At 42.2% G+C, this 12,686-nt stretch overlaps 1 protein-coding gene and 1 long non-coding RNA gene across 2 annotated transcripts; both read left to right on the top strand.

Annotated features, from left to right (window-relative positions):
* Positions 1-528: 528 nt before the first annotated feature.
* Positions 529-1,689, top strand: LOC139071572 (uncharacterized). Its single transcript, XR_011521416.1, has 3 exons — positions 529-648; positions 1,318-1,436; positions 1,555-1,689. It is a non-coding gene; the product is annotated as an uncharacterized lncRNA (long non-coding RNA).
* A 2,030-nt stretch (positions 1,690-3,719) lies between these two features.
* On the top strand, positions 3,720-11,586 carry mknk2b (MAPK interacting serine/threonine kinase 2b). Its single transcript, XM_015970925.3, has 14 exons — positions 3,720-3,915; positions 4,256-4,474; positions 4,857-4,947; positions 5,048-5,149; positions 5,250-5,347; positions 6,978-7,057; positions 7,525-7,598; positions 7,710-7,814; positions 8,021-8,076; positions 8,214-8,309; positions 10,323-10,517; positions 10,617-10,781; positions 10,863-10,903; positions 10,983-11,586. The coding sequence occupies exons 2-14, from the start codon at positions 4,424-4,426 to the stop codon at positions 11,254-11,256; spliced, it is 1,428 nt and encodes a 475-aa protein (XP_015826411.1). The 5' UTR covers positions 3,720-3,915; positions 4,256-4,423; the 3' UTR covers positions 11,257-11,586.
* The last annotated feature ends 1,100 nt before the right edge of the window (positions 11,587-12,686 follow it).

Here is a 12,686-nt window from a genome sequence, read left to right as displayed (position 1 = left end):
TATTCTGAATTGGTACATTCCTGATTTGCTGATTTGTGTGTGATTTCTAAACAGAAAAGTTTTTAAAAGCTTTTTCCCTTTGTGAAAACTCATCCCAGTGTCCGTGCTGGCTGTTCAACTGGACGTGAGTGTCCCCATCAGGAAATCCCCCTGAATAAAAATAACACATCTGACCTTCCTGGCAGACATAAATAGGGCCGTGTTTTCATCAGACGAATGCTATGAACCAACCTTCTTTTCTGCTAAAACATAAATCTGTCGCTCAGGGCAAGAAACCATGACAGATTGGTGTCTATTCTATAAAAGATAAACTGTTGTAACGTTCCGCCCACTCAAACGACCTCATTGCTTCCTGCAACCTGATCCCTTTACGGGATTGTCCCTCCTCTCACTTCCTTTGAACACTCTGCTGTGCTCTGGTGGTGTGTGTTTTGCTTGTTACGTGTGAGACGAGCTGTACCAACCCACCGTTTGTTCTGCCCTCCCCAACCACCTCCCTGTTTTTCCCCTGCTGGAATGTACCAGACTCTCTAGAGGAGCTCTGCAGTAGCAGGATGTGCAGGAATCAAGCCGTTTGGCTGCAGCTAATCACACAGACGCCCGTCCAGCTTTGTTTTCTTCCCCCAGCGTTTGATCGATGCCTCGATGGTACGTTGGGATTACTTGGACTGAATCTAGAGTCTGGGAGATGCTGTGTGACTTAACAAGTGTTGGATTCAGAACACACCTTAAACGGTTCTGTGGCGTGTGAGTCACATGCCTCGTGTTGGTGTGGCTTTTGGCAACCAAAACATTCTGAGTTTTCAGTTCAGCAGGATGATGAAATGTTACAGGAGGTCCAGATGAGGGATTTGTTTTTCAGGATGTTTAATTACACCATTTCCTCTTTCTGAGAACCTTTTTACTTGCTTTAAAAACACACACAAAAATGTGCTGCTTTGACATGTTCTGCAGAAATCAGCACAACAACACTGGAGTGGAAGAAAATCTTTTAGAAATAGCTGCAGTTCATGCAGACTGATTGGTCGACAGAAATGATTATCTGCACTCTGACTGCGGTTTCTCAATTTGAAATCAGCTCCAAGTTTCTAAATAAATACACCACAGACTTCAACGTGGTTATGTAACAGGAGCAAAGAGCAAAATGAAGAGAAAGAGAAAAGAACACAAAGATTCCTAAAACTCTGTGTGCTCAAACCAAAACAACAATGTTGCAAAACATTTAGCAGCTCTGCGTCCAGAGGTTTTAAAGACCCAACAGCATCCAGCTGGCTGTAGGCCGCTCCTGAAAACCTAAAACACACTTGTTTCTGCCAGAGAGGGTGTTTACATCCATCTGGAAGTGGCCTCTGTCGGAGTTGTATGTTGTTTACGAGAGGACTTCTTTGAGGTGTCATCAGCTGTCAAGGGTGCTGCGACCTTCTAGCTGAGGAAAGGTATGCAAATTATTGTAACTGTGTAAGACTGCTGGCTCTGTGTTGCTCAATGATCCTCTGGGCCTCTGACAGTATTATTTGCACATGACTGCAATCAATCTGATGAATGCATTTGCAGGTGAATGTCAGGAACGCAAGAGCAGGTACCTGTGCCGACGGTTCATAACCCTGGAAGTCTATGCAGGTAAATCCTGCAATTTCAAAGACACCAAACCTACAAATAAAAACTTTTGTCATTTATTTTCCTTTTATGTCATAGTTATCTGTGCAGCAGGCTTCGATTAACAGAGGGTTGTATTATTATAGCATTGTTTTACATTTCAGTTTTCTTGTTTGGAACATTTCTTGTCAACATCTCTCTAATAAAGCTAATGCACACATCCAGACTCAGGGTTTCACATTCCAGTGTTGCATCAGAATGCAATTATCTAGTTGCACAGTGCAAGATTTTACTCATTTTTGCCCTGCCCTGATAAGAATCCTGCTCTGAAAAATGTTTGGGACTTTGTGGTGTATTTACTGACGTAAATACAACTGAGATGCACCTCTCTTGTATCACCTTAACCTCAAATACCTCAAACTGTAAAAAAAAAAAAGACTTCCCCTGAAATAAAAAAGTCCTGTACTGTTCAATAGCTGATGTCAACAAGGTGTTTATACGTCAGCCATTCCTGTTTAATTTGACCTGTAGTAACTCCATGTGCACTTCTAAGTGTGCTCTTGTTTCCCTGCAAAAGGCCTGACTACATGGTGTGCTCTTGGCTGCCCCGGGTGAGCCAAAGGCTTGTGCAATGTTTGCTATAGTCAGGTTTATGTTTGAGGGGCGGAAGGTAAAAGAAGGAGGAGGAGAAAGCCTTCAGTCAGTGTCTCAGTTTAAGCCTTACATGGCTTAAACTGAGACACATTAAATAAACAACGCATCGTCACACAGCGTACTGAGCAAAGGATTATTTACAATGATAATTAACACAAACACACGGTTTGATGAAGCATCTTGTCAAATAATGCAACATAAATGACTAGATTGTTGTTTTCACACCAACTCAATGCAAACCACAAGTCACCATCGTGAATTGGTGCTCTGGGAATACCACACACGCATGTCATGTGATTGGAGATATTACTGTGGCATCTCACAGAGAGCAGACGGCTCTGTGGCGATGTCATTTCCACAGCACCAGAGTTCTTGGATTTCTCTGATTATCACAAACATGACACATTGTCAGCACTCTCAGCCCAACAATCTCTTCATCAGACTTCAAAACATGCCTATTTGCGTCATCTTACATCAGATAAGACATGGGCTGCAGCTGCCACGTCTTTCACTTGCCCATTGAAATTCAGAAATATAGCAGAAATCACACGTTGGAGGCAAATTACTTGATTTTTTCCCCTCTGTTTGATATGAATTAATTATTGAATGTGTGTGATTAAATAAGACAAGGGAGTATTTGTAACATAAAGCTTATTTTAACTTTTATATCATAATAAAATACACTAACAAATAATAATATACGATAAAATTTAAAAAATATGAACATATAGCTAAGATTCTGATTGCTGAAAACATTACATTAACGGATTTGTCTAGAATAGCTGATGACGTAAACATCTGAATTGTGCTCCTATGCTGCAATCTCGATGTAAGGTTGCAGGAGAGCGCGTGCACGTGCGTGCATTGACTCAGACGGAGGATATGAGCAGTCATCAGCCATAAACAGCACAGAAAGTAAGACGTATGAGTTATAAAATTCATTTCTCCAGACACATAAAGAGGAGATGGACTGTTGTGCAAATGTTCGTTCCCCTTGTTTGTGTATCCAACATTTAGTTTGTCTGTTCCCTTGTTTTGCAGCTAAACCTGATTGCGATTTGTCTGTAAACTGGATGATCTTGTCTGTCGACAAGTTGTTCAAACTCATGTCCTTTCGTCATTATTAAAACCCTAACAGGACGGTGGAAGGTGCTGACTGTGCGGTCACACCATCACACACGTACCCAACTTCCCTCCTCCACACGTTCAGCTGCGAAGTCCCTGAAACAAAACAGAGCCTGCTGGCCGCGTTCCAAATCGTTAGCAATGCTACGTACATTAATACGTTTTTATAAAATATACCCAAATATTTTAATTTAAATAAATGACAGATACTCTAAAGGATTTTTACTCATGTTGTGTTATGACTGAGCATTTTTCTCTGTTACTTTCGTTGTAAAAAGTTCACAAATTTTGAAAATAACAAAATGGAACCTGGCCAGCGTTTCCTTTTCTAGAACGCACGTGATCTATCGAGTCTGTTGACGCACACAACGGAGGGAGGAGTTAACTGGAGGTTATAAAAACACCCACGCTGTGGTTTTCCATCCACCTTCCAAGCTCAAATCATCAGGCAAAAGTTCCTTCGAGCGCCCTCAGCGGCTGCTGCAGCAGTGGTTCGAACAACGACGACGCTTACACTGGAGCTCTAAAATTGACAACGGGGTGAGTACCTGAAACTAAATAAGACATTTTCATTTTAGCAACGTTACATTGAAGTAACTAAATAGCATTTTGACGTCAAATTTCAGTTAAACTGTCAAGTCGCGTGCACGCCATACTGTTAGCATGTCTATTGGTAGCCTCCCTTCTCCATCCAATGCAGCTCCTTCGAGAGCAAACTGCGTGCTTTTCAAATACGCATTGTTTAACTTTTATTTCATAGTTTTTGCAAGCTTTGGTGAGATGTTCTGTGGTTTATTATTGTTATATATATATTTTTGTATTTGTTTAGTTCAGCAATGTTCTAAAATGTGGGTGGTAATGGTTCTTGTGTTGTGTACAGGGCTCCCGTTAAAAGCCTACCAGCCAACGCAGTGTCATCACTTGCTACTCTCTCTGAAACAGCCTTGATTTTCGGAGAAGTGCAAATTGATACGCCGCAAACCACTGCTGCCGCACATAATCCAAGACAACAACAACAACAAAAAAATCCACTTCAAATCGAAGCAAAATGGTGCAAAACAAGATCACCGAAGTCACTGGATTCCACCGTTCGTTCAAGGTGAGTTTAATCTGCTGTAGGGAGATTCCGAACTGCATTAATCAACCCCCCCCCCCCCCCCTTAGACGTTTGTAATCGGCACGCTTGCCAGCTCGCGTTGACCAGACCTCACCTAGCTATATATAAACACATCTGTTGCAAATCCCTGACTGATGTTGACTGCTAATGCCATATGCGCATATCACGACACGTGCCGCATGCAACGTTCAGAATTGCATCAGAAATGCTTTTAAATCTTCGCGTTATCTGCATTTGTGTTATCTTGTAGACTCAAGTGTACTTTGAGTTTATGGTTGCTGGGGGTTTAGATAATTGCTATTATCAATTAGAATTGGCGTGTTCTCTTAAATGGCATCTCATAAACATATTTGTCACTTTTCAGGGCCAAAATCCCTTTGAATCAGGGGAATTCTCTAATAATGGATCCCATCTTATTGAAACGTCATTTAATTTTGGTTTATCCCCAAGACATGGTGAGTATCTTTTAGTTTTGTGTCGTTGCCTTGCAGCCTTCTCTTTTTGTTGTTGGAGTAGATGGATTAGTGCATAATGTTTGTGCTTCTGTTTTGTTAGACATGCCTTCAAGCCAGCCTATTGACATTCCTGATGCCAGGAAGAGAAATAAGAAGAAAAAGCGTTGCAGGGCAACAGACAGTTTCTCTGGGCGATTTGAAGGTAAAAATATTTACTACCAGTGTGTTTTTTTTTAACAAACATTCAAGTATTTCATTGATTTTTTTTTTTAAATTGGAGTTTCTTGAATTTTTCTATGCAGATGTCTACAGACTGCAAGAAGTAATACTAGGAGAGGGTGCTTATGCCAGAGTACAAGCTTGCATCAACCTGATCACCAACAAAGAATATGCTGTCAAGGTAAACCTATATTACATGTACTGTTAATGTTACACCATGTCTAACTGCAGTGATTTAACGTTTGTGCATTTCTTCAAAAATAACATTAAGTTAGGTTAGGTTGTGCATTATTCATTCCTGTTTTGTTGACTTATGCTATAGAAGGATTTGAAAAGCAGTTCCTAAATCAGCAGGACTTCCTCAGACCAGGGCTCTGGATGTCTGCAGGGCCTGTTGTGACTTCTGCACTGTTTTGAGTGTGCAAGGCTAGCTGCTGTTATCTGATACTTCCGCTCTGGGTTTTTAGTTTATGGGCCTATCGGAGTGCTCCATGGGTGCATCCACCCTCTTTTCTTTACTCTTACAGCCTATAGAGGACGCTGGTAGCGAGAACATAATGTACTGCTAACTGTTCCAAAACAAAACCCACAGAGGAAGGAGGGGGAGGTTAGCGAGGGTTGTGACCCAGGGTGTTTACACTGCATTGTTCTTGGTACAGTTTAACTTTGTTTTTCCTTTTCTCCTCCCAAGTGGGGTGTAGACATGCGAATACATGTTGAATACTATGGACTTAAAATTACTTTTTAGGAGCAAAAACAAGTTTTTCTGCTCATTCAAAATGTTTCAAAGGCCTTCAGTTTGATAAAGTTTTTGTTCTTAAAATTTTTAAATTCACTTTTCTGTTTGTACCAGAATAGTTGAGTAGAACCCTCGGGATGTGATGCAGTCAGGGGGCAGGAGCTCAGATGTGGTGCAGTCAGGGGGCAGGAGGCTTTGTAAGGAGGGGGGGGGGGGCGCGGCAGGCTGCTATATCCAGATGTCCCGCCTCTCCCCTCCCCCTCCAGACAAAGATGTTTTGGAGTGGGTTGGATGGCTGCATGAGCTCCTGGTGTTGTTGCAGTAACAAAAAGCCAGAAGCCCCTGTGACTTGGTGGATGGTTGTGAAGTGTGTGTTATTTAACAGTCATGTTTTTTCTTACGTTTGTCCTGACTAAATCGGTGAACTAGTTTTGGGCTGTTTTGAAGCTGCCTGTGTTATTAATCCTAAACACACACACAGCAACTCTGGCCCCACTGCACCTCAATACCCGCTGTAATCCTGCTACCAGGAAAAGAGGCATACACAACCTCTCGATCAGACAATAACCCACCAGGGCTGGAAATTTCAGGCCTTTTGCGCTGCTGTCAGCAGTCTACCTCTGTCTCTCTCGGCAGGGTGTTTTGCAGCTGGTGGCCTCTCGGTGGTTTAGTACCAGGCAGCAGTTATTCTTAGAGCATTTTGTTGTCTAAACAATTTTAGATGGGCTGTGGGATGCTGGGAGAACACTTATGGTCATTGAGAGCCCCATAGAACTTCAATATGGGTCATGCATGAAGTATGCAATTTTTCTTTTATTTTAGCCTGTTTCTGAATCAACATGCACCATTGAAAGTAGGTCGAGTTGTCTTTGCAGCTGCATCTTGGGGCAAGATAATGGTTCAGTCAGGAAAAATATAGCTGGGGTTTTGAGGGCAACTATAGGTTCCTAGAAGATGTTAGCTGCTTTGGTGTAAACATGGCATCAGAAACTCTGGGACTTACTTGCACATTGACTGTTATTTTGTGTAGCATGATACATCTTTACACGAGGATGCTGTTCTTCTGTTTAAGATCATAGAGAAAGGACCGGGTCACAGCCGCAGCCGTGTCTTCCGTGAGGTTGAGATGCTCTACCAGTGCCAGGGCCACAGGTAATGTCCTGCTGTTGCAACTACCACTGACTGGATGGCCTAGTTATGGGCCATTCCCATCTGTACCGGGTCGGCCGGGTAGGCCCAGTCGGCCCCAGCCTGGCCCGGTTGATTCCACCCATCCTTGCCTTAAGCCCATGTGGGCTGATTCTACCCACCAATCAGAGGCTTGCTCAATGGAAGGTGTGAATTTGCTGTCAGCAGTGGGTGTGTTGGCCCTGGTCGGCCTGAAGCAGACCCCCCTCGAGAAGAGGGCTGAGAAGCCTTGTTTGGCCCGGAAAAATACCAGGCCACCCAGATATGTAAACGACCTACGCTACCCGGCCCGGGCCGACCCGGTACAGATGGGAATGGCCCATTAGTGACGCATCCTAATCTAATGTAGAAAGTCTTTGGGGGTCATGCCCTCTTCTGCAGAATCTTTTTGTTTTTCCAAACACTTAACACTAACTTTAACCTCTTTAAAGGAACATTCTGGAGTTGGTGGAGTTTTTTGAAGAGGAAGACAAATTTTACCTGGTGTTTGAAATGCTCAGAGGAGGCAAGTGACCTGCAGCTGTTGATGTAGTTTGTAATGTATTTTTCTAATCTGTCACTGGCATTTATAATCAGCAGTGTGTTTTGCTTTTAAATTTCTCTTGGCATTAATTAGGGTCAGTTTTGGAGCAAATTCACAAAAGACGACACTTCAGTGAACAGGAAGCTAGTGTGGTTGTGCACGACATCGCCGGCGCACTGGATTTCCTGCATAACAAGGGTAAGGCTCTTTATACATGCACATTTTTCAGCTTGTGGTTAGAAATGCTTAGTTTCTTGGCTAAAATGGAACAGATTGGGATTGGATTTCTTGTCCAGACTGGCCAAGTCCAAGCTTGTTGAAGTTAGATTTGAATACAAGCTTCAATGAATTATACGAACTTTGACCAAAATTTACTTTAGCTTTTGTTTGTTTATTTTCCTTAGGAATGGCTCATAGGGACCTAAAGCCAGAAAACATTCTCTGTGAGCATGCAGACAAGGTGAGTTAACCACCTGCTTAGTTCAAAGAGCAACTAATCTGGGTGTAGCACATTATGAGCCTTGCAGAGATCTTGTAACTTGTAATAAACTTCTGAATAATTTGGACCTCCTTCCTCATTATCCTCGTTTCTGCCAGATTTCACCAGTGAAGATCTGTGACTTTGACTTGGGCAGTGGCATCAAGCTGAACAGTGACAGCTCACCCATCTCTACCCCTGAACTCCTCACTCCTGTAAGTTTATCCTCTCATCGTCTTGGCCTTGCAGTGTTCGAGTCGTTGTGAATGAGAAGAGTTGAAGGGAAAAGCTGTTGCACGTTGCTCTGCTGCAGACGGAACAAGGCCACAAATGCTGATACTGTGATTTATGCCTTTGCTGTAGATAAGGCTGTTTTTTAGGTTGTAAAAAAAGCAGCTTTATCAATCCCAGTTGATTAGCTGTGGGGTAATTTTTAGTGGCGTGAGCTGCAGTAGGTTATGATCGTTCATAGCCGTTTGGTTTCTATGAAATGATGTGGACTGTTAAATGTCCACCACCTTATATTCCCCTCTGCTTTGGAAACTCTTTGAAATAAACCTTTGTTTGAAGTCAATGTCCTATTGCTTATCAGTAGTAAATGTTGAGCCTTTTGAGTCTAGAGGTTATGCTTATTTAACCTTCATTTTGTAGTCCCAACACAAAGCGTTACCTCTGAACAGTGTCCAGAGAGGCAGCATCAGAGGAGCTGTTAGGCTGAGCTGGCAAGCTCTCCTCGTGTGTCAACATGCTGCTTGTCTGCTAGGCTGAATAGATGGAACAGAGCAGGTGAAGGATCTTGTTTCAGCTTGAAGTTGTTGTTGGATTGGTGGTTGTGGTGGTGGGGTGCTTAAAAAAGTAGTAACTTCATCTTTTCAATGATAATAATGGCATTTGAGATCATCCCAGACTTTGGAAAGAGATTGGTAGGATATAAATTCTTTAACTGTGTCGAGTTTTAGAAACATCTGGTCATTTCCTAACTTTATCACAAAGTGTGATTTCATTGAAATGTGATTTATAGAGAAAGTATTTACTTCAATGCTGTCCTATGAAGCAAAAAACGAAACTATAACCCTCACTTCCTTTTTCTAGCTGTAGTAAGAAAAAGATGCACATCCCACTGTTTTTCTGCCTAGTAACGCTAGCCTCTGAGCTTTGTTTTTTTTTTCTCATACAATGGCTGTGCATACAGCTTTTTCTAGAAGTGAGTCTGTCCCCCTACACCTAGCAACTGAGTGGTGATTGGCTAAAACCAGTAGCAGGGGGAGGGTAGATGGGGGAGTCAAAGCCCTGTCTGTTCATGCGCTCTGGCTTGTTTTTGTTGCCTTGATCAGCTGAACAATGTTATCTGATTTTCTTTTTACTGTTGGCACCTGCACCCCCACCGCTCCCCCTCAAGGTAGCATTCCTACAGTTGCACAACGTGGGCTCTTGCTTGTTTTGCTATATTATTGGTTTGTTTGAATACGTTCAGTTTTACCCAAAGCCTGTAAGCATTTGTGCTGATTAGTATAAACAGGAGTGAGAGGGCTGACTTTACTGGACAAAAAAAAAAAAACTTGATCTAAAATATCTTTTGTACTTTCTTGCTGTGTTTGTCTTCTAAGTCCATTTTTGGTAGTTTATTTTTATTCAAAGATGTGTTGCTGCTGCTTGACCAAACAGGTTTTGCTCCTAAGCCTCTTCACATAATCCTGTGGGTAACTAGCAGCATAGGTGTGTGTGAGCAGTGGTGCCAGTATGGTCTGACTGATCGCATGTTCTTTGGAAATACCCAGCTTGCAATGCAACCAAATCCTACAGCAACAGTGCTGATGAGCATGCATCTGCAGCTTACAGGAATTTACTGTTGGTTCACATAGTGTTGCAGAATCGGTGTGAGGTTTACCACTTAAGTCTGTCTTCTGATTTTATTCAAATGCCCTATAAAATGAGTCTCGTCTTGTCTATCACACAGAAAATCTCAGTGTATCAAACATGGCATTTTTATTTTTACCATTTTAAAACTATTGTCACTCAATATAACAATGGAAAAGCCGAATAAATGTTTGTTCCATTGAAGTGTTAGTTTTCTTGACTATTATGTCTAGGCTGGCAAAAATTTCTTGTGGATCTTGTACTAGTATTACTGTCCATTAAAGGCATAAAACTTAAAATATATTGTTTTTGTAAAAGTTTCCACGCTGTCCTCTCAGGGCTAACCTGTTTTCCTCCCTTTGTGTCTTCAGTGTGGCTCTGCAGAATACATGGCACCTGAAGTAGTTGAAGCCTTCAGTGAAGAGGCAACAATATATGACAAGCGGTGTGACCTGTGGAGCCTGGGAGTCATTCTCTACATCATGCTGAGTGGTTATCCCCCCTTCGTAGGTCGATGTGGGGGAGACTGTGGATGGGAACTGGGAGAGCCCTGTCACACCTGTCAGGTATTACCCAAGACACGTTTCATAAGAAACTGAAAGATGATTCAAGGTAAAGTAATTCAGTTTTTGACGTTTTTTTTTTTTTGCTTTTTCCATTTCCAGAACACACTGTTTGAAAGTATTCAAGAAGCAAAATATGAGTTTCCTGAGAAGGACTGGGCTCACATCTCCCCAAGTGCCAAAGACCTGATATCCAAATTACTGGTTCGGGATGCCAAAAAACGCCTGAGTGCCAGCCAGGTGCTACAGCACCCCTGGGTGCAAGGAGTAAGTCAAACCACTTAGGGTCAAGTTGTTTAGTGTTGGGCTTTTGATTCTAACATACATGCATCTTTCCTTCCTGTTCAGGGTGCATTAGACACCTTACCAACCTCTATCTTCCATCAGAGGTAAAAACAAATAAGAACTCGAGCAATAATCTTTTAAAATGGGATCTACAGCTGTAAACATTTTTGTTCTCTCTTCCAGGACCAGCAGTACCAGGGATTTGACATTCTTTGCTGACAAGGCCATGGCTGTTAACCGGCAGCTAGCTGAGCAGGACGGCATGGAAGAGCAGCAGCAACAGGAAGTCCCATTTGTTGTTGCAGCCAGAGGCTCTTCTATGTGTCTTTCTCCTCCATCCAACTCTAAGCTGGCCAGGCGCAGGCAGCGAAGCAGCCAGCCAAAGGGAGGCCCCGTTTCTGCTGCAGAGCTGTGTCAGCTCTTGGCTCCTCTTGTTATTGTGGGAGACTGTGCTTGACCTCCAACCTCAGTCAAACCTCAGTTTAGAGTGAAAACCCAGATCAAAGACTACTCCAAGATGTCCCTTCCCAGAATTTGGCCCTTCTATCTAGTTGGCCTCTGTTCCTTTGCAGTTCAGGCTTTACTGCCAAGCTGTAAAGGAAGATGCTGCTTGCAGCTATTCTCAATGCCATCTGCTCATATGCAGAACTTTGGGAGCACGTCAGCACACGGTCTGCATTCAGCAAACACAAGTGCACATTCAGGTTAGGCTGGAGGGTTAGTTAAAACTTTAGGTTTTTTTTTTTCCCCTCCCCTTTTCAAGTCAGGAGGTTTTTTTTTTTTTTGACACTAAGCTCAGACACCAAAGGACAACCTGTTGTGCTGCTCCCCTGTTACAACTGGAACCACTGTGAAGTTATCTAGAATGTTCTCTTTTCCTGTATGTATATGCATGAATAGCCCATCTGCAGATACATACAAGTTTATGCAATATGCCAAGATGAAGGCTGTTCTGTCTTGAAAGAATCTGAGCGCTTGAAAGGGCTGGAAGCCAACGCTGTCTGTGCCTGGTGCAGCCCATCATGTGGCTGCTCAAAGACATTGTTTTCCCATGTTTTTGATGAAGCCCTCACATTTGAGCCTATTCTGTAGTTGAGCATGCACTCATTCAGCTTGGTGGCCATGCACTAAATCCTAGATTAATCAACTGTTAATCTTTGCCCTAAAGGCTAAATTGTACAGTTTTACCAATTCAGTTTTATTTGACCATCAACATTTTTGGTATTTGAGACAACCAGTCGAGTTGACATGATGTACGGCCACCAAGCAAACCTTCAGCTTGTATTTGATATGTTAACGGCTTAATTACAGATGCTGTTAAATGACTTAGCAAGTGAATCTGGGTCAGTGTTTAATTGTAAAGAATCCACAACCTGTTGCCTTTTTCTACAACCAGATGTCTTTTTTCATGAATATATGCCTATTTAACCTTAAATGTTTTTGGTAGTAAAGGTAAGAACTCCTTAAGGGGTTTGAAAGCACATGTTGTCCACTTGACCAGAGTATCATTTGATCCATTACATTTAGCATTTATTTGGACCATTTTGCTTAAAGGTGTTGCAGTAGTTTGTCTCTTTGACGCACTTCATTCAGAGTTAAGATGATCTATTACGAATAATTGGCTGGCAAGTTTTCCAAAAATTACAGTCTGAACATTCCACAACAACCAAAAACTAATCTTCCAGATATTTAGCTGTATTAAGTTTACTTTGCTTTGTTTTTTAAAAACTCCATGTCAATGTGCCACACTGGGATATTTTATTTCATTTTTTTTCACTTGTATGGCTGTGTAATAAGCTTATATACTCTGTAGGGTATTTTTTTTTTCAGTTGGAACACTTTTATTGTTAAAAGTTCAGATGATGTGTGTGAGGTGAGAAGCAAAGC

The sequence above is a fragment of the Nothobranchius furzeri genome, chromosome 8 (genome assembly GCF_043380555.1).
Source record: "Nothobranchius furzeri strain GRZ-AD chromosome 8, NfurGRZ-RIMD1, whole genome shotgun sequence".
NCBI classification, from domain to species: Eukaryota; Metazoa; Chordata; class Actinopteri; order Cyprinodontiformes; family Nothobranchiidae; genus Nothobranchius; species Nothobranchius furzeri.
This window is presented reverse-complemented; position numbering and strand designations above follow the sequence as displayed.

Excerpts from the sequence above, each read along its gene's own strand:
- mknk2b (XM_015970925.3), top strand. The coding sequence starts at position 4,424 with ATGGTGCAAAACAAGATCACCGAAGTCACTGGATTCCACCGTTCGTTC. Across the intron at positions 5,150-5,249 it reads TTTCTCTGGGCGATTTGAAG|ATGTCTACAGACTGCAAGAA; the intron begins GTAAAAATATTT and ends TTTTCTATGCAG. Across the intron at positions 10,904-10,982 it reads ACCTCTATCTTCCATCAGAG|GACCAGCAGTACCAGGGATT; the intron begins GTAAAAACAAAT and ends TCTCTCTTCCAG.